General features: G+C 27.5%; 3 protein-coding genes and 1 long non-coding RNA gene across 6 annotated transcripts; all 4 read right to left on the reverse strand.

Moving 5' to 3' along the window:
- Positions 1–4048: 4048 nt before the first annotated feature.
- Positions 4049–5385, reverse strand: LOC122519408. The gene is made up of 3 exons (XM_043638815.1): positions 5318–5385; positions 4876–5107; positions 4049–4267 (listed from the first exon to the last, which is right to left on the reverse strand). The coding sequence occupies exons 1-3, from the start codon at positions 5383–5385 to the stop codon at positions 4049–4051; spliced, it is 519 nt and encodes a 172-aa protein (XP_043494750.1).
- Positions 5386–7636: 2251 nt separating this feature from the next.
- Positions 7637–9966, reverse strand: LOC122519088 (histone-lysine N-methyltransferase set1). 2 transcript variants are annotated; one of them, XM_043638279.1, is made up of 4 exons: positions 9601–9966; positions 9200–9349; positions 8699–9035; positions 7637–8483 (listed from the first exon to the last, which is right to left on the reverse strand). In XM_043638279.1, the coding sequence occupies exons 1-4, from the start codon at positions 9759–9761 to the stop codon at positions 7935–7937; spliced, it is 1197 nt and encodes a 398-aa protein (XP_043494214.1). In that variant the 5' UTR covers positions 9762–9966; the 3' UTR covers positions 7637–7934. The 2 variants fall into 2 exon arrangements, with proteins under 2 accessions (XP_043494214.1, XP_043494215.1); XM_043638280.1 differs by having other exon boundaries at positions 9516–9604.
- A 782-nt stretch (positions 9967–10748) lies between these two features.
- LOC122519090 lies at positions 10749–15912 on the reverse strand. Of its 2 annotated transcripts, XM_043638283.1 has the most exons (11): positions 15731–15912; positions 15209–15363; positions 14869–15083; positions 14283–14427; positions 13964–14188; positions 13485–13854; positions 13223–13403; positions 12942–13105; positions 12630–12833; positions 12372–12539; positions 10749–11776 (listed from the first exon to the last, which is right to left on the reverse strand). In XM_043638283.1, exons 1-11 carry the CDS (start codon positions 15825–15827, stop codon positions 11214–11216), a joined length of 2487 nt encoding a protein of 828 aa, XP_043494218.1. In that variant the 5' UTR covers positions 15828–15912; the 3' UTR covers positions 10749–11213. The 2 variants fall into 2 exon arrangements, with proteins under 2 accessions (XP_043494218.1, XP_043494220.1); XM_043638285.1 differs by lacking the exons at positions 15209–15363; positions 15731–15912 and having other exon boundaries at positions 14283–14438; positions 14869–14951.
- A 3-nt stretch (positions 15913–15915) lies between these two features.
- LOC122519092 lies at positions 15916–26030 on the reverse strand. The gene is made up of 2 exons (XR_006304243.1): positions 25924–26030; positions 15916–15988 (listed from the first exon to the last, which is right to left on the reverse strand). It is a non-coding gene; the product is annotated as an uncharacterized LOC122519092 (long non-coding RNA).
- Positions 26031–26280: the final 250 nt, after the last annotated feature.

Below are 26280 nucleotides of genomic sequence, written 5' to 3' on the forward strand. Positions count from 1 at the left end.
ATTATCCGATTTTGATTTACATCATAAATAATAATTTATATTAATATATATTATTTAACGAATAATCTAATCTTTATAAAAATCTACGAGAGGAAGGAAGAGAAGTTAAAGGGTTCTCTTGATTCATATTTACTTATATTTTATAACAACAATGTATAAAAGGTAACTACTAAAAGGAAGTTATCCGATTTTGACTTACATCGTAAATAACATCTTTATCGTGGATTCTCTTCATGCCGACACGGTATACTCTTCTTCGGTTATATCGAGATAAAGTTTCTGATAGATAACAGCCGTCATAATGAATTCTTTCCTGCTCAAACACATATATACATATACATATACATATACATATATATATAAATATATATATATATATTTAATATAATACATACGTTCCCTTTCGAACGGGTTCTTTGAACGGGGTACCCGCCTCCTTCTTGTCTCGCACCGTCATTATTATCTCTCTTTCTCTCTCTCTCTCATTGCCGTTGTTATTTTTATATTATATCTATGCGTCTATGCGTATAAAAATGCACCACCAGAGTCTTTACACATACATATATGTATATGTATATGTATATATATTTATTTATACGTATAAAAAAATATATATATATACGAACACCGAACCAAGCCAAGAATTATCGATCGATGCTCGACATAGTGCCGAAAAATTAACTTCTCTTCTTGCATTACCTTTTATATATGCTTCGGGCTAAATAAGAACATCGACCTGTCCTACCTTCTACGTCGATTAACTTCGTAGAAGATTATTTGATCTTTTTTTTTTTGATTTTGTTTTTATTATTATTACAAACTAAACGTTCACTTTATTACTATACCACAAATAAGTATAGATATTTCGACGAAAGTGTATTAACAATTCTAATTTGTCATCTTCGTTGCTATTAATTAAGAAAAGTAATGGCAATTTTTAAGTGGTAATTATCTTATCATAAATTTTGCTATTTGATAATAATATACGATATTATGAACTATATCAATGATGACTTTTTATCGGGTGAATATTAATCGTTGATAATAAATATAATCACTAATAAAATTCATGTGTTACGAATAAATTAGAAATATTTATAATAAAATATATAATAGTATATGTAAAAAAAACAAAATAGAATAAAATAATAGAAGTAATATTAGAAGAGTAATTATAATAAAATGTGATATATGTAAGAAAAAAAATAGAATAAAATCAATAATTTTATATCAACGATCGAACATTTAAATAAGCCTAAAACAATATTAAATAATTAAACTATAGTTAATAATAAATATAAATATATATATAAATATAATTAAATAAATATAAATAAATATAAATATAAATATAATGAATAATAAATTAATAATTAAAACAAGTATTCACGATTTGAATATTAAGCACTGAATTATTTATAATAATTAACAAAATATACTTACTATACATAAAAATGTATCTAAAAATATTAACCAAAGAATTAAAATATTCTTTCTTATCTCTTTCAAAACCTTTTTCCCATTTGGTTATCGACATTGCATATTATTATTATTATTATTATTATTATTATTACTATTATTATTATTATTCGGTAAATGCAACGTAAAACGTCCGTAAGTAGAAAAGACGAGAAAATTATCGAATGACGTTACCGACGATCGTAAATTACAGTTTTTATCGTTGGCTGTCAGGATTTCGAGCAAAGGGAAAAGAGAGAAAGAGAATAGCCCTACATCAAATCCCTTCTCCCTCCCCAAGCCCTTCCTGCTCCTCCTCCTCCTCTAACCCCCCCTCAGTTTAGTCCCCTTAACGTTTCCCGTTCATCCTCGGAGATTTATCTGAAAAATTTCAAAAAAAAAGCTCTCGCAACCCTCCTACCCCTCCCCCCTCTTCCCCCTTCTCCCCACCACCTATCGTGGTCAACCAGCTTGATTCCACCCCTTTCTTCTTCTTCTTCTTCCTCTTCTTCTTCTTCTTCTGTCGTCCAAGTTCTTCGTTGCTTCTGGGCATGTCCTCGTCCTCGTCCTCGTCCTCGTCCTCGTCCTCATCTTCGTTGTCCTCGTCCTCATCGTCGTCGTCGACGGGAACGCAAAAGATCGGCGATACTTTTGCTCGAAGGTAGAACCCCCTATCGCAGCTTGGTTACGTGGTGGAATGCATCTGTACAACGCTGTTGGTGATTTTTACAGGGCCGTACGATATACCGATGAATTGAACTGATCCGAAAAAAAAAGAAAGAAAAAATGAAACAAAAATCTTTGAATCTCCGGATATTTATTTTTCTTCATTCGTTCCGTGCAATTAAATGATTTGTTTATCATTCGTAACAAATATATTTTAAATGACGGAGGAAAATTTGGGAAGTGGGGCGAAGGGGGATTTTGATATTGGAAGTAATTGTTGTTTTTTTATTTTTTCTTCTTTTTTTAATTCGATAGAATAATTCGATGATATTCGTTTACAAATGTTACTTCCCAATATCGATCGTGTGCGCTTGATGAGAACAATTAATTAGAAAAAATTAATTTCTAGTGGTAAATTTATTGGTGTATACGAAATTTCAAAGGAATCTTATTTGATTATAATTTAAAGAATCATATAAAAAAATAAATATTTAAATTTGTTATAATTGAAAAATTGGTAAGATACAAATACATAGAATATAGAATAGAATTGAAATCTAAAACAACGAGAGAGAGAGAGAGAGCAAAAGAAATTCACGATGAAAAAAGAAATAAAGAAAGAAATAAACAAACAAACGTCTAATATTAATTCTATCAAAAGTTTTCTTATAAATTATAATACAATAGAATAAAAAGTATTAATAAAATCTAAAAAAGTAAAACGAATAATAAAAATAATGAAAATAATATTAGATAAGTGTAATCATCGATACGGTCCTGTTTTCTTTCTCGCACTCATTGAAGGGAAGTCCCTTGAGGGTCCCCTCGTTACGTAGCACCTTCATTCGACAAGAAAATTTGCCTTCTATGCAATACACTGCAATGCAGTGCACCGCAGTGCAGTGTTGTGCAGTGTATCGGTTTGGTTACACATATCGTGGGCCAATTTCTGTTTTAACCGGCACCCCAACCAACCAACCAACCAACCAAACCGCCATCACCACGCCACCACGTTTGATTTATCGATCGACATTTTTTTCAGGGGGTATTTTTATTACGTTTTGATCCCTCTCCTTTCGCATACATTTCGCGGCCACTAACCACGAAAAGGAAAACCATGAACGAACGAGATGATCATCTTCCGTACGTTCGTTCCCCTTTTACGCACCTTGACACACGCACCTTCTTATCCAAAATCTTAGAATAAAATCCGTATTCTTATCGACTATTATTTCTTTCTCTCTCTCTCTATCTTACTCTCTCTTTCTTTCTTTCTGTTTCATATCGATTATATTTTTATTATTAAAAATACGGGATTGTTATTTTTATACTCGTGAATTATTTCCTTTCTTTTCTTCTTTATACTTTTTCAATTTATAATTGATCTCTTGTGTATTAAAAATACATTTATTAACTATACTTAAATATTATATATATATTATATATATATAAATTGTAACGTTATCATGTATAAAAGTGATCATAGGTGTTCGCTAATTGAATTGATAAGAATATTATTCTTCAATGAATTTTTCTTGCAACAGCTTTTAATATCGATTATGTCTCACTTTCGTATCGATTATTTCTATCTATTTCATATCGAAGATACTTTTTTTTTATACTCGTTCAAATATTACCTCGTATAATTCTTCTTTATATAATAAATTAATATTATTTCTTTCTGCTTTTTAAAATTTATAATTAATCGTATATTAAAAATACACTTTTACTAATATTTCTTACGTTAGTATATATTTATACTTAAATATTATATATTATATATATACCTAAATGGTAACGTTATTATATACAAAAGTGATCATTGATATTCGTGAATTAAATTGATAAAAAAAAATTATTGTTGTTGTATTATATCAATGAATGTTATGTTATATAACATAATCAAATTATTGTTGTTGTATTATCAATGAATTTCTCTCGCAACAGCATCGAGTATCCTTTGAAAGGTAACATCGTCTAATCCAGAAAAGGGTCTATCCAAAGCGGAGGGTGAAAGGACGTAACGTTTCCTCCGTCTTCGACGAAATATGTCGTCGTAATCTTCATCGGTCGTAGGAGGATTTACTTTCGCGTAATACAATGCTGCAAATCCGCTGTAAATTAACAAAGCTGCTGTGGCAAGCTGTAAATAAAATTTATTTAACGTTAAATATATATTTATACACTCGATCTAACGTATAATTATATTCAAATATACCAATTGCTATATCATTTGAATTTAAAAATGCGATGTAACACTTGAAACAATCGAACTTTTTTGTTTCGACATTTCATTTTTTTTTGTTCAAATAATATTATATAAATTTTAATAATATAAATTATATAAATATAATTTATATTTATATAAATATATAAATATATAACAAAATATAATTTTATATAAATAAAATTTAATAATATAATTATTTTTAAAATTAATATAAATATTAAAAATAACATTATATACAATTTTCTCGTCACATATTGTTAATTCAATTCTATAATTGTTGTCATAAGATATTTATAAAATATCGTTAAAAAATTACAATTATATTGTCATATGTACGATAACACTTGAAACAATCGAACTTCTTTTTTTTCTCGAAATTTATTTAATATAATATTAATAATTAATAAATTTTCAAATAACACATTATAAAATAATTTCAGAAATATTCTCAACACATATCGTCCAATCCAATTTTATAATTATTTGCATCGAATTTATTTACATATGTAAATATTACGTACTTGAAATACGGCCCAAAATTTGTAGCTTCCCTCGTTTATAAGAAAATCATAGTAACCGGCCCAATAATCGACTTTCGGTTGACTTATAGCTTTCATATCGCCGTGATCATCGTTTTCATCCTGATCATGGTCATGACGATGATCGTCGTTATCATCCTGATCGTTCATGTAGTCTGGAACATCCTCGTCTGGTTTTTTATTATAACCACGCCGATAATATCTCGATCGTCTACTTGAAACGAAAAATACAAAGAAAAAAAAAAAAACAGAAAAAAATTACATCCTCGAGTGGAACACTTTTTATTTTATTTTATTTTATTTTTAACACTCGAACAATCATCGTTGTTCCAAGAAATAACACACACACACACATGCACACACACATTTTCTTTTTTCAATTATTTAAAAAAACATTCTTGAAGATTCTTGAATTGGTTGTTACCTGTACGATTGAAGTTCCGTGTTTCCTTGATCAACAGGTGTCATCGTAACAGGTTGAAAATTAATCATAGTAGTTGATATCGATTCCAAGTTTGTTTCTCTCGTCGATACATGATCGAGATAAACGAAAATCACGAGAAATCGAATAAACCGATCAGTATCCATTCTGTTGCAATAAAAATTTATCATAATAATTATACTTTTAATTATATATATATATTACAATTGAATAAAATTTTAATATTTATATTTATAATTATTTATATACGTAATTATATATATTTGATTAAAATATTTATTCGTTGAGTTTAGAAGAAAACAAAAAAAAGAAAAATAATAGTAATAATTAACTCACCTAAATGTATATATTACGATGATATTATATCCCTTAGATTATTTAACGACGAAATATTATTACGTTACTTATGAAAAAACCGGTTTTTTGATGATATTCTTTCGTAACGACGAGAAAAAAAAAAGCATAGAAAACTAATAGGAAAACGTTTTGTACTTATTTATCGTAATAATAATTTACTAAACCACAAGACAGGTTATCGATCGATACACGTAAATTCATCGATGCGAGAAACGAGATAGAAACGTAACATGTTCCGAGATTAGGGTAACGCGAGAGAGATATTTTAAGAGAAGAAGAAGAAAACAAAAAAAAAAAACAAAAAAAAAAGAAAGACACAATTTAAGTAATCCGGAACCTTCGTCGATGAATATAGAGAACGAACTGAACGATTTCTCGAAGTTAGTTTTGTAATGAACCGTTTTTCTGTTTATTATCCAGACCGTAACTGTATCGTAAGAAACGTTAAACAAATGGGGAGGAGACTTTTGGTGGTAACGCTAAGAGTACTAATTGTTACGGATCGTGACATTTATGTTAAGAAATATTTTCTTTCCTATAATTATCAAGGTAAACGCTTCATAAATTTATCCCATTAATATATTCTTATTCTTCTATTTCATCTTTCATCATTTCATTATTCTCTTACCAATGTATCTCTATTTTATTTTTATTGTTTGGTATTTAGTTTTGTTCATTATTTGTAATGTAATAATTCTTGAGAAATCATTTCAATATAATTTCGAAGAACGAATTTTTTCTATCGATATGGGAAATAGTTTAACAAAAAAAAATTGTCGAAAGATAATAATGAGTTTTTTCAATGAATGAATATTTATCTATGTCGATGCAAAATTGAACCAAACCAAAGTCTCACCATTCCTTTATGGTGTATTAGAGCAGAATATTAGCGTGTTCCTAATCGAGTCCCGTTCAGTCGATACTCTAAAATCTTCGAGCATGGGGTGATAATTACAGGTAGATAACGTTGGTTAGAAGAGGAAGATTGAAACGTGTGTTGTTTTTCCCTATTATATTTTTCTTAACTTTAAATATATAACAAGTATATATATATATCTATATATCTAAAAAAAGAAATAATAATACCTAAAATAAATATCTATATATGTATATTTAATTTATTTTTCGGTGACAAATATTTTTGGATTAATTAGTAATATGTTAATTTTAAATGTTCATTCGTATTTTTATTTTAATTCATTGAGAAATAAGAAAAAGACAAAAAGAAACAATTTACAATTTATATTATAAAATTTGCGAATTGATGTGAATGCGATCGATGCATTTAATTATATTCGAATCTCGTTGTCAAATGAAATTGATTCGAGGTAAATACTTAAGTAGTATCTTTTGAAGATGAGAGGGATACCGGCAGTTAGGCATAATTGGGTTGATCAGGAATGCCAACAGGATCAAAATTCTCGGCTCGTTTTAAAGTAATCCTTGCGTATTTTGCCAATACCGATTAATTCTCAATACTCGGATGCTCAAAAACTGACAGAAAGAATTTCAAGGACGACGATAAGAAGCGGTTGTCGCCAAATATGCTCATTTTGCATTATTCTCAAATTCAAGGGTTTCAATGAAATGATCAAAAAGAATATTTCAACGATTTAGAAAGAAATTCGATTAATTGAAAGTGTTTTTTTAATCTTTGATATTATTTTTATAAATATTTATATAATTTTGATAGTAGAGATTAAAAATTGAAAATTAAATTAAAAATATTTTACGAATGAAGACATTTTTAAGATTAGTCGTAGATATTTAACTTAAATTACGTTTATTTACATAATAATATATATATATGTATATAATACATATGAAACTCTGAAAGAGTCGATTTGTTGAGGAACGAATTAAAATTAATTTACAAATGTTATATTCGTTTTAACTATCTTTGAATAAAATTTCAAAGAAAGATAATATATATCTAATAATAACACGTTCCCTAGTATTTTTCACGATGTGACATTATTAATTGATCGATAGTTTCAATGTTTTTGTTTTTTTTTTTTACATTAATATATTACATGTATGTAAAACATATAATTATTCTACGATTCAGTATTATACGTCGTATTAACGTAAAATACTTTTTTCTGACTTATTTTATTATAATTTATAAATATATATATTCTAACGACACATTATAAAAAAAAAAAAGAACAACAATAATTGCAAGAATGCAAATTCGTCGTGATTTATGGTGAATGGGATTTTGTTCTCAAAACAATCGTAATTATTGCGATCCTTTTCCAAATCTTTCGGAAAAATCTTCGATGCCGTTGAAAACACGATTCGTTAAATCCCACCAATCAAATGATTCATTATTATTCATTCTACCATGTCCAGCAATTTCTGCCAAATGTGAGGGAAAAGTAATTTTGTGTCTAGCTATACTCTTCAAAACTAACGCAGCTATGTAAACGATAAAATAAATACTGAAATAAAGTGGAATGTACCAAAGTTTTTTCCCAATGAAATAATACGAATATGGTCTTTTGTCGAGTCGTTGATCATTCATCTCGGGTTCTGGTGTAGTAGTATAACGATGATGATGATAATTATGATAATCCGGTATATGATCGTAAATCACTTCGTGATGATGATCATGATAATGATCGCGAGGATACGTATCATCGTTATCATCATTGTCATCATTATCATCAAAAGTTGGCCTATCAAATTCGATTGGTTTAGGTGCTGCATGATCGTCGTAAGATGGTTCCGAAGAAAAATTCGGAAAATTAGTGTCATCGTTTTGATGATTTGGAAATAAATCCATCGGCTAAAATCAAAAGTTATACACGTTAATTATCATTTTTTTGGCCTGATTTAATTATAATATTAAAGTGTGAAACAAAAGTTCGTACGTTTATTGTGTTATATAAATTGCATAATAGATTGCATTTTTTTTTTTATAAAATTTATTTTGAAAATATTAATTTAAAAAACGCACGAACTTTTTGATTCGTTCCGATATAATAAATAAATGATATTTACTTTATCATCCGTAATAATAGACGGATAATTATTTATACCAATTGGTTTTGAAATTGGTTTATCCATAAGATAATCCTTTGGTTTATCGTAATCATTCGTTTTGATACTATAAGGGCCAGTGTATATAGGTCTCGAATATCCTGACATACTCGAACTTGATGGAACATCTGGACTCGTATCAGCTGACATTGAAGACATAGGTGTTGGACCGGATGAAACTATTTGTTGTTTAACATTACGCTCGAAACTTGCTGGTGGATGAAATCTGTCTTGTATTTTACTTTTCGATTTGGTCGAATCTAATTTGGCTAATAATTCTTCGTCTATAGTTGAGTATCTAATAAATAGTATTATATATAAGTAAGTATATAAGTATTCATTGTTTCGTATATTTTATTTAAATTTAATTGACAATAAGTGTATATAGTAAAATATAATTATTTGATTTTTATTAGTATTAAATAAATTTTTATATTAGTATTATATTTATTTGTTACTTACCGTTTCGTGGAAGGATGATCTATAACTTCTCCATTTTTTAATTTTGAAATTCTTGATGGCACGTAAACAGGTGACATAGTAATAACAACGTCCTTTGCATTTCTTCCTTCGTTTTCGACAATCCCGGAATTATTGGCTCTTGCGAGTGCCCTTTAAGTTAAATAAAAAAAATATATGTATATAAGTGCAAACTATTTTAATCCCAATATTAACGTTAGTATCCGAATAAAATTGACATTTTATTTGACACGAGAGAGCACGCTTGTATTTTCTTTTAATTATATTTTACTTCTACTATAATAATGTCACGATTTACATGTAACAATAATAATAATCCTTTTTTTAATCGTCAGACGACAGCATGCTTATTGTATTTTTATTGGATGTGTTTGCGATTAAACCTTGTGATCCATGAAAATGGCCCGTTTCCGGTACTTTTCGTCTCTTCACCATTCTTCGATACTTTCGCGTATGACGTTATTTCCGGTAACGTCAATGCATATGATTCGTTTAATGTAAGACCGAGTGTTATTAACAAAGCGACCAAAATTCGTGGTATCATCTTCTCTGATTTCTATGGGTGAATGGTCAACGCCACCTTACTTCTTGTATTCATATATAGACTCCTAACTGTAACTGTCCGTCCTACGGTGGTGGGAAAATTTTTGTCCAAAAGTATTTTCTACGCTTAAATCGTATAGAAACTTTCTATTCTAAATTTCATTAAACGTGGATCGTTGTTTTTTTAGAAAAGAAAAAATTGTCATTTGTTTAAATATAAATATAACGTATCGTATATAAAATACAAGTATCGTTAATTTTAAATAATTTTCTTTTCTCGAATAAAATTTGCTCATATTTATTGACGAGTTTCTTTCTTTCCTGTTTTTTCCTACAATAATTATACGCTATTAACTTAATTGTTTAATAGCAATTCATCGTTGTTCTATTATTTAAAATTATCGATCATTGTCGTAGAGTGTAAAAAGAAAGAAATGAAATTAGTCGACAAAATTTTGAATGACGTCAATAAATATCCCGTCGAGTTTCCCGAGTATACTAATTGGACGAAACGATGTCCGGACAAAATTGCTCTAATTTTCTTCACAAACTATAGCCGCAACCGTTACTGGGGATAAATATTTTGTCGTAACGACGTGTGAATTAAGATAAAGACAAACAACCACGTTAATTCGACCTCTCTCTCTCTCTCTCTCTCTCTCTCTCTCTCTCTCGTGTGCGAGAGATGTTTGTTTTTTTACTCGAAAATACGTATACTTATCGTATCGATAAGAAAAGAAAATTACATAAATTGAATAATACTTAATAAAATTGTTTGTTCTTAAGAAATTAACATAAGATGAGAAAACATATTCGAGGTAATTTAAGGATAATATAATAAATCGCCATTTATATTTATAACGGTTTACAAGATTATTGTTTTCATGGAAAACTTATCATCCATTTCTAATGAAACATACTTATTTATTAAGCATAATCTAAATACTATTATACAGAAAAAAAAAAGAAATTTTATATTAAATATATAATAATAGTAATGTATATATATTAATAAAAGATAAAATTTGCAATGTTCCCAGTGAAGGACAATATTTACAAAACATAGATATTAACTATACAATTTTTATGTACAAATAATAGTAAATTATAAAATTTACATATTATCGATCTTCCGTTTATCATTAAACGAAATAACATCAATCGATATATAATATATAACAATTTATTATAAAACGGACGTAAAAATTTGTATATATATTTGTTATCCAATAGATTACGCGTGCATCGAATTATTTAAAAAATAAAATAAAAAATAATTCTCCTATATATATAATACTTTCCATAGTCATAATATTTTTTTCTTCGTGATCATACATATTATCTCCATCCTATCGGAATACGACAAAAAAAAAAAAGAATAAAAAGAAATTTCGTTTCACGTAAAAGAGAGATCTCTAAAGGAACTTGATTAAAAAAAATAAAAAGATCATTTTTAAATGTCCGGTCGTATCTCTATCGTAATATTACACTCGTCTTCCTCATTTTGATCATCCCCTTGATCCTCGATAAAATTAGGATTAACCAATCCATTTTGTCCATTTTCTATTTTATCCTGATTCGTTGATGATTTTTCCATATTGTCGAGATTTTTCGCGTTATTAATAGCTTCGAGATCTTTCGTATCTTTTAATGTAACGTTGTTCAAGGTAACTTTGTCCTTATCCTTGACAAAACTCTCATTGTCGATTCCACTGAAGGTATCTATCGACATTTTATTTTTTTCATTGGTAATATCATGATGCTGATTTTTTTCGTCCAATGGTATCGTCTCAACGATACCACGATCAAGACCATTCTGATTACTCGTCATCGTCTTTGGCTTCTTCTTAACAATGTCGTTCCCTTCCACTTGAGGCCTTTTCTTCAAATATAACGCATTGAAGAAGAAGTATATTAAACCGGTCACTAAAGAGATCACTGCGAAGATCTGATAAGTTGGTCTCGTACCGAATGCTTTCATCAGATAACCACCGATCAAACTACCAGAACCTTTACCTGTGTGAATAAACATGTATATATGTATCAAGAATAACACAATGAAAGAAAATATCAAATACAACTTGTTAAGCAAAGTTTCTTTCTTTCATTTTTTTTCTTTTTTAACTCTTTGAAGCATGATAAAGTTTAAGAGTGTCCGCCATCTTCTTTTTACTTAAATATGTACAATAGGTTATGTTCGAAAGATTTAAATTACTTTTGAAGCACAACTTCGAAGTCATTATTTCTATAATTGAGTAAACTAAAGAAAAGTAAATTTTCTTTTTCTTTCTTTCTTTCTTTTTTTTTCTTTTTTAACTCTTTGAAGCATGATAAAGTTTAAAAGTGTCCGCCATCTTCTTTTTACCTAAATATGTACAATAGGTTATGTTCGAAAGATTTAAATTACTTTTGAAGCACAACTTCGAAGTTATTATTTCTATAATTGAATAAACAAAAGAATCTTTTTATTCTTATTGTTTTTTTTCGGTAATACAAATTTTTTTTAATAATTAAAAATAATCATTTTTCTTGTTAAATTTCGTAAAAATGAATTTGCCTCAAAGAGTTAAGATACAAATATATATATTAAATAATACATATATTATCTTACCAACACCGTAATACAGTCCACCTAGTAACCCTTGTATCGAAGTATCCGTTGTGGTAGTAGATAATTTTGCTGCGTAAGTAACAGCTGCCGTAAAACTGAGAGACGATGTTACAGATTCGAGTGCTTCAAAAATCAAGGTAAACCAAGGATTGTATATCAATGAGTAACCTATAATAATCGATAATAAATATTATTAATATAAATATATCCTTTCGAATGCAACTAATTTTTTATTTACGAGAAAAAAAAAGTATTTACCGCAAAGCCTAACAGCATAAAAGACAAAACCAATGAAAAGAACATTAGCATGACCGATCTTCGATATGATCGGTCCGGAAAGAACGAGCAAAGGAATTCCTGCGATACCACCAACTGTTATGGTAATTCCCATGAGTGATCTTGAACCTCCTAAATCCTGTATCAACCAAAAAAGGAATGACTCGATGTATCCCCAAGCGGTTCCTGAAATATAGAAACTTTTAGTTACTTTGTATATATTCGTCTCAGATGTTAATGATAATAATAAATTATATATATTTTCTTTTTATTTTATATTACAATTGTTCTTACCAAGAATAAAACATGCTATGAACAATGCAACAACTTCGACGTTTTTTAATACTGTAAGAACGTCGCTTACAACGTTGGTGGCTGGTGATTTGAATTCCAAATTAATTGCTAACATTAATAAACCCGATATGAGTTTCAAACCGGCGTATAAATAAAATGCGGGTCTATGGAAGAAGAAGAAGAAGAAGAAGAAGAAAAAAAAGAACATAATTTGTGTAAATGAAAATAACAAATAAATAGTTTTGTTTAAAATCAATAATATACTGTTTAAAAGAATTTACCTAAAATCCGTGTATCCTTTATCTCTGCTAGCATAATCTATCAAAAGACCAGATAACGGTGATGATATCATACCACCGATACTTCCATAAATTCTTTGAAGACCATAATCTGCTTCTTGTTCTCTCAATATAGCAATAACTGCTCCTTCAAACATAGCAAAGGTTGTTCCACCGATTATTCCTAAAATAATTCAATATTTTCAATTATTCAATGCAATATACATTATATTAATATTGATAAAAATGATTCTAATTAACTTACCGATAAATACTCTAATCACTAGATATAACCAAAACGTTAATGTTATGTTATACTCTACTTGCATATTCTTGTTAGAACATACTTCCTTTCTAGGCATACTAACGATACATTTCTTAACGCAATTTTCGATATTTAATATTTGATATGGTTCTGGACTTTGCGCATAATCGAGCAACGGTACCTTTACTATTATCTTTTGATCATTTTCGTTCGTATTTTTACACATTACTTTTTCAAAAGTTTCACCATCCCAGGATACTTCGTCTGCTACAAATTTTAATCTTTCTTCCGTGATATCATCATCCGTCAATTCTAATTTATTTAATTTGGATAAATACGATTGTCGATTTTTCGTTCGGTTTGTTTTTTCCTATAATAAAATATTATTACAATGAAATCAAAATATCTACACATATATTTATTTTTATGTTTATATTTTTAAATCCAATTAAATATAACAGATTTGTTTCTTTTTTTACCTTGGACGGGTCAATAAATTGACCAAAAGTACAAAGAGTTTTATTTTCGTGAACTGTAACCGAATCTAAATCCTCGAGAAAGGTTGACGGTGTACAAGAAAATTCGTAAAGGGGATTTGTTGGAAAGAAATAATCGTTCTTTGACAAACGTCTGACCGAAGTTTTGAAGAATTCGTTGTTCTTCAATTTACGATCTATTCTCATGTCTTGTATTTGGCCGATATCCTGTTAAAAAAAGAAAGAAAAAAAAAGAAACAAGAAATTGTTAATATAAAATATAAAATTACGATTATTATAATAATTAATAAAATATAAATACCTGTGGGATATTGTTTAAAGAGGCAGTGTATTTGAAAGAATCGTTAATACCTATTTTAAAATCGTAACTCATGATCGTGTACAATCTCGAAGTTAAAAGGGCTTGAGAAATGGTTTCATTTTGTTCGTCTATGTGACAGGCATACCTAAAAAACATCTTTATTCTATTCAGATAACAATTATTTTTTTAATTTATACAACAGAGAAGAAAAAAGAAAAGAAAAAAAAACCAATGGCACGAATTAAAATGAGACGCGCAAAAGAGAACAAATTAAAAAAAAAAAAAAATCCCAAAACAAGATAAAATAATATGTAATAATAAATTATAACAATTATTTTAGTGTCGAATCACTGGTGATCATCGTAATAACTATTATAATTTTCTTTTTCAATTGTACGTCCACGTATACTCGTGATAATTAATAGTTATTATACATCTGACGATAATTACAAAATATTTTTCTAGAGTTAGATTTATAATAACGATGCAATGATATAAATTTTTATATACATATATATATATATATATATATTATTATTATTTAATAGATTTAATCATTAAATTAAATATATATATTTTTTCTTACCCACAACTCTCTATCCTTGTAGCAATTTCCGAGCTCAAATCGGTCTCGCAAGGATGATTTTGATTCATCGAATAGATAAGTTGACCATTTTTTCCTTCACAATTAGCATCCATTATAACTCTCTCTGGAAATTCCACGGTAACTCTGCCTATTGGTACGAGTAATAAAAGTAACGCTGCCGCGCCACCCAGGGAAGAAAAAAATGACAATAATATCTGCGAATAGAATCGAAAAAAAAAAAGGAAAAAAAGAAAAAAAAAGATAGAAGGAAGAATTAACGATGATTTGCTTTTTTTTACGAAGAACAAAAATTTCTCCTCTCTTTCTCATTTCGATTTACCCGAAAATTTCCAACCCGATCGGCAAACATTCCGGCTAACGGTGGCATCACTATAGCTGCTATTGGTGTCACGGCACTCATTATGGCTGTCTCTTCAACGTTTATACCTAATTCTCTCATGTGAATCGTCAAATACGGATATAATACGTACAGTGCTAAAAAGTAAAAATTATATTTATTAAAGGAATTATTTTTTTTTCTCTTGGTTTGGCGTACTTTTTTTAAATATTCTCTTTGTTTGTTTTTTTTCGATCATTATTATAAAATAAATAATATTGATAATATAAATATTATTCTTCTTATTATTATTATAATAATTGTTTATATATATAATGTATTAATAAATTATTATTTTATATTGAACGATGATATTATAGAACGTGAGATATTTGACTCGATTACATTGAATATTTAAAAGGAACAAAAAGAAAAGAAAAAGAAACAACCAATGAAAAATATTTGAAAATATCGATAAAATGAAATCTAGAAAAGAATTTGGTTGATTATCATATTATTGCTTACTGGATGCCTGAACGAAGAATATTAATTTAAGTGGTAATAATTCTTTGTGACGAAAATCTTTGGCAATACGCCGAAAAAAACTCTTGATCAGCATCATCTCGTTCGGTTTGTTTTTTCTTGTTTTTCTTTTGGGTAATTTTGTACCTCGTCAATAAAAGCAGTTCGTAAATAAACTACTGTGACAATTTTTAAATACAAAATCTCGTCTGACCTAATCGTCTTATCATCCTCAACACTCAATCCTCGTCGTTTCGTAATCTGTGCATAAATACAAATTGATTAATTATTTATGAACAGTCCATTAGAAATTTAAATTATGATATAATAGAGAGATAATCATTACTTAATGTATGTTAAAAAAAAACAAACAAACAAACAAACAAAGTATTTTATTTAATCGTTGTTATTTTTATCTCTCAATACATTTTATTTCCTGTTCAACAAGTTAAACACATAATTTTTCGTTGAAACGTAATCTCACTTACGATAAATTCGAATATTAAAGATATATTATTATATTTGTTAAGATAACTATTTGTTAAAACAAATATAATTTGTTTGTCGAACGATTATAAATTGTTTGTGAGTACGAGTACTTGACAGGCTAACGATTCAAATCTAACTGACAAGAAGAAACGAGAAACGTTTGTGGTATCGATACCGTTGTCTTCTGTAAATTGGGCGTGTCAAAAACATTTGTTACGTTTAATTTTACGAAAAAGAAAAATAAAACAAAGATAAAAAACAAATATTATAAATAATAGAAGTATATTTGTAGAAATCTTTAGCAAACTAGTGTCAACGCAAAATAACAAGAAATACGAACGTTAACGTTGTTTTAACAAGTAACATGTATATATAATCCGAATCATTAGAAACTTATGTTAGAAAAAATAAATGAAATTTTCTTTATCGAATTTCAGAACTTCAAACGAATCGAATTAACCAGATTTTATTTGTAATTATTTTTTTTTTGTTCTTTTCGTTAAATAAAAATAATTCTGAATTTTAATCATTTTTCACATCGTGGAATGAAATAATTTAAGATGAACAACAAAATTTTCTTTCGAAAAAGTTCGATCGTATAATATTATTTTTTTGATTAATTGTTAACGTTTGATTGACTAAATCCTGTCAATGATATTTTACAAACACTTGATCATCATATAGTAGTACAGTGTGTCAATAGAAATGTCACGACTTTTACATAACGGTTTTCACAATATACGACCAATCGTGCCATGATACTTCCGTCCGGTTTAACGATGAACCATAGAATCCTTTTTTTTTTTAAACCACCAAGTATTGTATTCGGAAAAAATCAAGAGGTTTGGATATTTTTATTTTATATTCTATTTAATTTTCATTAAAATAAATCATCAGTAATAAATGGTATCAAAATATGTTTAAATATATTACAAAAATATAAACGATTAATATTTATAATAGAATTATAATTAAATCGTATAGTTGCATATTGATACAATGTACGTACTGATATTTTATTATAAATATATCGATTAATCATATTTTAAATATAATAAATTAAAAATATTATTGAAATCCAGTATAAATAATAACAGATCGAAAATAAAAGTATCTTTTCAAACAAAAATATGTTCGTTGAAAATTCCATCGATCTTCGAGTCATCGACAACTACAATAACAATAACAATTATTCATTCTTATACCCACTTAATAAAATAAACCTAATCTATAAAAGTTTCAATTGGAATATCATCTTCTTTGTTTAAATAATATTATTAATCGAAACAACTTGTATCTTATCAATCATTTTGTCATTCATTGTTTATCGAATGATTAATTACTTTCTGATTATAATTAATTAAACAAACATACAAATATATACGAAGAATTGGATCAAAATAAAATAATACTTCATCACAATTTTCGAATACTCTTTCTTTTTTAATATTTTTTTCATTTATTTATTTATGATAATATCCTCCAATTTTAATGACTCGCCTCCAATTGTCGAGATAATAATTGTCAAGTGTTGTCACGTAAAGAATTGTCACCTGCTGCAATTTATTTACCTCGAGTATAATTTTACCAACGATATCGCGAGAAAAAAAGAAGAGCGATCTCGAAATCGGACAAAAATCAAATGACACGAAATTATATTTTTACGTTCTTTTTATCCCTCCCCACCCCTCCTCCTTCCCGTTTGCCTCATCCCTGGAAAATAAAGAGTTGATACGATCTATAATTGTAAAACAATTTTTCATTTTTATTACGTAGAATGTGTATCACGTGTTGAAAAGCATGCACCAATCATTGTTTCGCGCGTACGATTCTTTTTTTTTTTCTTTTTTTCTTTTTATCTCCGTCTCCTCTTTCTTTTATTTTTTTTTTATATTTTTTTCTTTTCATTTTTTTTTATATTTTTTTTCTTTTCATTTTTTTTTTATTCTTTTTTTTTTTTCTTTTCATTTTTTTTGTAATAAAACGCACCGACCATAGGACACGTTTAATAAAATTACATAAATATCATCCTTCGTATTTTTTTCGCTAAGATACCAGACAATACTAGAGCTATTAAATAATTACCAATTATGCATTTCACCGGTTACAAACAATGCACAATAATCTTCTCGAATGAGTATCGATTAAATGCATAGGAAAGAAAAAAAAAAGAAAAGAAAAGAAAAGAACATATAAATAATAATAAACAAATATAAGCCATCCATCATTCGACGGGGAAGGGGAAAGAAGAAAATTCCACGAACGATGTACGTTCGTTAACATTAGATAATTTAATGTTACCTAATGGAAAAATTGTCGTGTCGACTATGATTGACCAGTGTAAATATATACTTGTGAAAGCACTTAAAAAAAAAAAAAAAAAAAAAGAAAAAAGCAACAGCAGAAACGAATCAATCAAAAAATAAATTAATACATAAAAACAAATGGATAAATACATACATACATATATATATAATTTTAATTAGTATATGCTCATTTTATGTTGCAATAAAATCTTGAAAAAAAATATTAAAAAAAAAAAAAAAGAAAAAAGCAACAGCATAAACGAATCAATCAAAAAATAAATTAATAAATAAGAACAAATGGATAAATACATACATACATACATACATATATATATATAATTTTAACTAGTGTATGCTCATTTTATGTTGCAATAAAATCTGGAGAAAAAAAATTAAAAAAAAAAAAAAAGAAACAGCATGAACGAATCAATTAAAAAAAAATTAACAAATATATATATATGCTTGTGTGTTTTCGTACGTGTATATATTCTTAACTAGTGTATGCTCGCTTTATGTTGCAATAAAATCTCGAAAAAAAAATTAAGAAAAAAAAAAAAAAAAACCAGTAAAAATCTTTTGATCGTGTCACTCGCATAACCGAAGGATCACGGTGGATTACGAGACGCGAATATAGTAATTACCACGAATTACTGGCACCGTCGTTGGTCGACGATCAACGTTGGCCCCCATTACAAATGTAATTGCATAACTCGTGCGCGCGCGCGCACACGCGCATGCCGGTGGACCTTGCTAACGTAAGAAAACGACGAGTTGAGTGTTAAGTACTCTCTTCCTTCAACGTTTTCTTGACAACTTTAGGATCGTTCTTTTATTTTTGTCGTCTCCTTTTTTTCTTCTTTTCTTTTTTGTTTTTTTTTTTTTTTGATTTGACGATACTTGGAATCGTTGAAAAAAAATTGTAAATGTTATTCTTATTTATTTTGAGTGATTCCGAAAGAAGAGGTTGGATGGGTTTGGTTTATTTTTTATTTTTAATTTTTTCTCTTTCTTTTTTCATTTTTTAATAATTTTATCGTTATATTTATAATAAGCGTTGAGAATGATTATCTTTCAAGGTCGTCACAAAATATGATAAAACGTTTTGAATAATAAAAACGCGTGAAAATATGTAACCAACGTCAACGTTAAGAAAAATGTAATCAAGCATGTTCATGCATTCGATATAACGAATATTATAATACATATATGCGTAATCGTTTATACAAATGTTTTAAATTTAAATTGGAATGTTTGGAAAAGAACATAATTGATGGCTCAACAAACAAGCGTGAATCGTAAACTTGATTTCTCAAATTTTCTTTCTATTCTTTATTTTTTGGGGGAATTCTTCGAAATTCTACGAAAAAAAATTATACGATTTCAAAATTCTACGAAAAATTCAACGAAAAGTCGTAAATTGAGAATACGCAATATATAGGTGTGTGTGTGTGTTAGGCTTATTTTTACCCAATGATAAAAATTTCCATAAAAAAGAAATTCCCACGAAACAGGCAACATGCCTAAACTAAAGAATGAAGAAGAAGAAGAAGAAGAAATTCCTGAATTTAAAGCGTGATACAAATGATTAGTAATCGTGTGATTACAAGACAACATTGATCGAAGGTTAGAGAAGGAAACGTATCGTTCGTATGAACAATGTTTAAGGTTGATAGGCACTGGTTGTTACCGGTAATAAGAGTTTACGATTATAGAATGCTAAATACTTATTTCCTTCATGCTAGGAATACGAGTTTAGAAACCATAACGTATTTAAGAATTAGACATTTTCTTTTCTAAAAGATAGAAATAAATTTTGATATAAATGTGTAAAAAAAAAAACAAAAACGCAGAAATGAATAAGAGAAACAAACTAAACCTTTTTCTAATTTGGAAAAAAATTACTTATTTAATTGAATTAATTATTTGAAGATTTATTCATTTCAATTATATTATAATTTATATAAAAGAAGAAGAAAAAGAATTTAAAAAAAAGAAAATAAAAAAATAACTATATAACATATTTGAAAAAACCAGTGCATATATATGCAACATACAATTCTTGAAACGAATAGAGAACGTTGGTTGCATTGGCAAATTTCACGCTTCGCGATTTCATTTAAACATTCTCGAAATAACCCCCACCCTCCCCCCCACCCACTTCCCACTTCCCCAATGATCGATTCATTTCCGTCGTTGGTGCAACAAAAAGAATCACGTGTAGGAATGCCTTTTGTATCATTCGATCTATGATAGATATCGGCCTTATTTTTTTTTATGAGATTTATCTTTCTCTCTCTCTCTCACACACACACATTTAAATTAAAAACATTTCTGGTCTCTCTCTCTCTCTCTCTCTTAAAGAAGTCTGTTAAAATAAATTGAAATATTTAACGGTGTGTGTTATACTCTCGTTAAATGATTTTATTACGAGAAAACGGCCAATAAGAACATGACAATTTACTTATTTGTCGAATGGAAACATTCACACGTATACATAGTTACACACTAACAACACGTTGAATTTAAGTTACTCGGATAATTTTCGAGGAACTAGTTTTTTAATGGTTGATACGACGAGCATCATTATACGATTTCAAACGAGTTATTTATAAATACCGGTCTCGATGATTGTTGAATGAAAATAAAAAATTAGATAAAAAAAACATATTGATATCGACAGAGAAGAATCGATTATAATTGGTCGAACGATCGAAAATGTTTTTAAAGAATCATCGTACATTGTCGTTGACGAAAGTGTTTAATAGTTTTACTAGGAAGTAGAACTATGTATTATAACGGATTGCACGTTCTTCTTTCAAGGTTCACATAAATGAGGGTCACTCGGTAGTAATTTTATTATAGCCTTCCTTGATTCTAAACTGTTAAATATTTAATTAAATGTTTTTTTTCGATTATTTTATTCAATGATCGTTTTAAAAGTATCATAGGATATCGGTTTGGGAAACAAATAATTACGGTTTTATATTATTTGTATTAATCATTTGATAGAAAATTTTGTGTTCTAATTATCATTTATTTAATATTATTATTTACTGTAACGAATGAAATCTTGCATTATTGTATTTTACTTTTATCGTTATTTTCATCGTTTAACAATATCGTCCAATCGAAAGTTTTTAAATAAAATGAATATTTGTAATAAAATGAAGTTTTGTTAAAAAATCAAATTTCACAAATCTCGTGAAGAAAATTGCCTTGACTCGAAGATGAGATGAGGTAAAATGAGATATTATTTAATTATTATTTCTTAATAATAATAATAATAATAATTTAAGAACACGATTTTGTGTCTAAAACAATTCAAGAAGTTGCAATAAAAAAAAAATAAAAAAAGAATTCAATATTTATCATAACGAAACAATTATTTATACGCCAATAAGATACAAAATATTAAAATAAATTTGAAATTAATCTCTCGGCACGATGTGTAACGTATAATATAGAATTAAATCGAGATGACCCGTAGCCGTAAAAATTGACGATAGAAAAGAAGTTTCTCGTCGAAGAATGTAATAAGAATCGTTGAATAATTCTAATTGTAAAATGATACGACGTGGTGTTACATAGTAAGTGAGAATACTTACTAACACAAATGTATATACCCATAAAATTGATCCTCCACGTCTATCTTTATAAAGAAGGGAAAAGTTATTTTAAATGTCAAGAGAACGAAGGACAATAATAAAGGTTAGGCACGAATTATTCTTACATCTTACATTAGTATGAAATGAGTGACAATGATCGATGATCAACGATGATCACGATCGCATCGTTTATTCCTTTTGCTTGGCACGAAGATGAAGCCACGATTTGCGAGATATCGAATAAGTAACTTTCACTTTTTCTAGTGGAATTACGATCTAGGGGAAAAGATGAAAAAAATAAACAGAGAGTGTACGATAGAAATGACAAATCTTAAAGATGGAACAGTTTTCAAAATGGAAGAGTACAGTTCGTGGAACGGATCAAATAACAGAGAATAAGAGGGTTTTAATATATCTATATATGTATATCTCTATGTATATATACATATATACAGACAGTATATCTTTTATAAGAATGGGTCACCTCAATTATCCATTTTGTCTGATTACGTTCGAAGCTCTTCTTCTTGTAACGGATGTTATCGAGACATAGAAAGTCGTAACTGGGTGAACCCAACAGCTGCTATTTTTACAGGACTTATTTATTCAAAGTATTAATAATGTACATATTAGAGAAAGTTGTTATATTCATTTTTTATATTATATATCAACTTATGATCCTGAGATAAAGATCACGATAGAATAAATATTATTTACGAACAATATAAATATTAATATATATGTGTGTAACTTTACGTGTCGTTTATATATGATTTAAATTCTATTTAACGTTTGAATTATTTATTCGAATTAAAAAGAGTATGCAATATTTGTAAAATCGTATTTAACAAATTGGGGTTAATTTCGGGTGAACTTTAATCGTGACAGTGTCACACTGCTACTACTCCTTGTCACAAGTGTCAAATGTCAAATCATTTAAAGTGATTTAATCGTATCAAAGAAAGTATACAATTAATAATAGACACACAAAAGGTGTTTGATCTTTTTTATATATATAAGTATTTTACTTATTATTAATAAGTTTAACGAGTATAATATGTATGTTGTTTTATGTTATTTTTTTACTGACAATTATATATTAATTAGTTGTAATTAAAAATTTATAACATTTATATCAAGGTTTTAACTTTTTCAGTAAGTTTTGTTTTTCTGTACGAGTAATATATGAGTCAATTCACAGAAACTGATCTTTGGTAATGATTATGATGATAATGATGATGATGATGATGGTATGTACCTTCTTCGATTTTTCTAACGATCCAAAGCTATTTTTTTTTACATTGATCGTGACAGTGGAATATAAATGAAATAATTACCATTGCTAGTTTTTTTTGTTAAATCGATTTATAACATAAAAGAATGTCGTTAATAACGTTCGAAACAATTTTCACGTGTCTCAGTGATAATAATAATTAAATACGATTACTTATAAGAGATCGCATTGGTAACGTTTATAAAGATCGTATAAAAATTCGTAACATATTTATTTATCATTATTTAACTTGTTTTTAATAGATCGTTAAATAATAAGTAATTGTTTTTTAACTCGTACATAAAAGAAAAAATAACGCGTAACGAGTGAATAACGTTGATTAACATAAAAAAAAAATGTCCGTCTGTGATTAAATCTTACATTTTTTTAACGATCTTTATTTCTTTCTAAATCACAAAAAGGTAAACCTAGTATAACAAAGTTTTGCGTAATATCAGCGATCGAATTTCAGTTTAAAAACACGTTCTCTACTCTACTCGATTCCGTTCAAACTATATTACAGCTTTTAATAATAACGTTAAATGCATTTCGAAACGTAACTTTATGCAGGTTAATACTAATAATACCATTGGACAATGGAATTTGAAATAAACATTTCTAGAAGTAAGTTTAAACAAAAAATGGTAATATTGCGTAGTTGAGAACGCGGATAAAAGGAACATTGATTGATAGATCTTTTATTTTCTCTATTTTCTCTTTTTTTTTTTTTTTTAAATTGATTACGAAATTAATTATTTTCAATCCAACGTGTTCCTCATTCCTTTGATAGAAGAACAATAATATATAGCAAAGTATTCGTTAATAATTTATTTGTTTCAAATAAATACACTTTTCGAAATCAAACATTTTTTTGTTTCTCTAACATTAAACCTATTGATAATTCGTGTATTCTATTTATACCATAACCGGTCAAACAACTCAATTTTCTATCAATAAAAGAAACGTTATATTTCGTACAACTTGATACAAATAATCAATTTAGTCAATTTAAATATTTTCTCTAATAATAAAACAACAAAAATGTAAAAATAGTTATAATTACGATGCAATAACAAAACGTATCGAATATAATATTGAATTTTATATACTAATGATGATCTTTTTGAGAACGATTAGTGTTGAAAAAAAAAAAGAAAAATATTAATTAAAAAAAAAGAAAAAGAGAAAGAACGTTTAGCAATATATATATATATATTCGAATATATATTTCCACTTATTGTTAGACCCCGTACACTTGTTGGTTAGGTAAAAGTCATTGCAATATCTCAAGAGATCGGACACATTTGACGTTGCTTTCACTATGCTTGTCGTTAGTCAAGTACGATACCAACGAGACAAACTAAACAAATCGGGTCAAGTGCATCGAGGTTGATGATTATTAGCGTGTCTATATCCAAAGAAGAGATTCCAGTCTTCTTTCTAGAGTGCGTCCAAAGAGGAACTCGCAAATTACCCTCGAGCTTTCAAAGAACATATTACAATATATATATATACACATACATGCATATGCATATTTATATGCATCCATATGTACACAACAACAAAATTTTTTATCCTTGTATTATTTGTACGGTGTTATTAATAAAGAATATAATATATATTTATAATTACATTTATAAATGATAAAAATATAAAACTGTATGATAGTATATAATAATTAAAGTTCAATAATAAATGTATAAATGTAACGTATAATATTTTGTCTATATATTTTGGAATTATCGAGAATCGTTAAACAAAATATTATATTATATATAAAAATTATCTTTATTATATATATAAATATTAATAATTATAAATAATTATTTAATTATTTTCATGGTTTTTTTTTTGTTTTAAATTAAAACCACGTGGCACGTGTTCGTATCGTCGAAATTATTGTTGAAATAATACGACTTGTTAGATCTAATAAAAATTAATGAAATAATACAACGTGGAATCGACTAATTCTTGAAATAGAAATAATTTAATTGAACAAAACAAACCATATATTATATATATCTTTCAATATCAACCTTCGTTAGTATACGTTATATTTCTTTTTCAAAATTATTCAATGAAATTACGTTGCACTCACGAATAATCAAATTTGTTCACTCGTTCTCTTTCTATTAACGATGACGTACTTCTTCGTGATTTACATCGAACGAATTCACAAAAGGAACTTGCGAATTAGTTTAGATCGAAAGACGGATGTCATAAAAAGTGGACGCGTTAGGGTTGTTGCTTCGGCAAATTACCGATAAATATTTCACACGCGAATATTGTTGTTGAACTCTCTTACGCTTTCTTATTTTCCTTACATCGATCACATTGATTTCGAAACTTATAAAAAAAAAGTATATATATACATATATATAATATATTGTTTGTATGAAAATACAAGTATCAGAAAATATTATTGAAAAAAAGTTCAATATTTATTTCTCAATTTTCCATTATCCGTATATAATAATATTAAATAAATTAAATAATTCGTTATTATGAAAGTTAAAATCTTACCTTTAATGCATTCCATAAAAGTTCACTCACGTTTTGTAATATATTTTCGAGTAGGGAAAATATCGATCGTTGATTTTGTTATTTTTTTGTTTTGTTTGTTAAATTACATCGATACCAAATTGTTTTCTTTTTAAGATTTATAATACTTACTAGGATTGTGTCCAGTGTATTATTTATAAAATTTAACAATATATATATATATATATTGTTTTAAATATATAAAGTAGTATATAATGAATGAATGAATTAATTAATTGAAAAGATCGATACGTTCGTATAAAATTGATTTATGGTTCACGTTATATATTACCAAGAAGATCCTGTTCTAGTTCGATCATATAACTCTTCTTAAAGTTC

Source organism: Polistes fuscatus, unplaced genomic scaffold (genome assembly GCF_010416935.1).
Source record: "Polistes fuscatus isolate 324 unplaced genomic scaffold, CU_Pfus_HIC Scaffold3, whole genome shotgun sequence".
In the NCBI taxonomy this organism is placed as follows: domain Eukaryota; kingdom Metazoa; phylum Arthropoda; class Insecta; order Hymenoptera; family Vespidae; genus Polistes; species Polistes fuscatus.

Coding starts and splice junctions, on each gene's coding strand:
- LOC122519408 (XM_043638815.1), bottom strand. CDS start 5,385: ATGATTAATTTTCAACCTGTTACGATGACACCTGTTGATCAAGGAAAC. Junction 5,108..5,317: donor ACGGAACTTCAATCGTACAG/GTAACAACCAAT, acceptor TTTCGTTTCAAG/TAGACGATCGAGATATTATC. Junction 4,268..4,875: donor AATTTTGGGCCGTATTTCAA/GTACGTAATATT, acceptor TTTTATTTACAG/CTTGCCACAGCAGCTTTGTT.
- LOC122519088 (XM_043638279.1), bottom strand. CDS start 9,761: ATGATACCACGAATTTTGGTCGCTTTGTTAATAACACTCGGTCTTACA. Junction 9,350..9,600: donor CCATTTTCATGGATCACAAG/GTTTAATCGCAA, acceptor TTTAACTTAAAG/GGCACTCGCAAGAGCCAATA. Junction 9,036..9,199: donor GATCATCCTTCCACGAAACG/GTAAGTAACAAA, acceptor ACTATTTATTAG/ATACTCAACTATAGACGAAG.
- LOC122519090 (XM_043638283.1), bottom strand. CDS start 15,827: ATGATGCTGATCAAGAGTTTTTTTCGGCGTATTGCCAAAGATTTTCGT. Junction 15,084..15,208: donor ATCGGGTTGGAAATTTTCGG/GTAAATCGAAAT, acceptor TTCTATTCGCAG/ATATTATTGTCATTTTTTTC. Junction 14,189..14,282: donor CTTTAAACAATATCCCACAG/GTATTTATATTT, acceptor TTTTTTTAACAG/GATATCGGCCAAATACAAGA.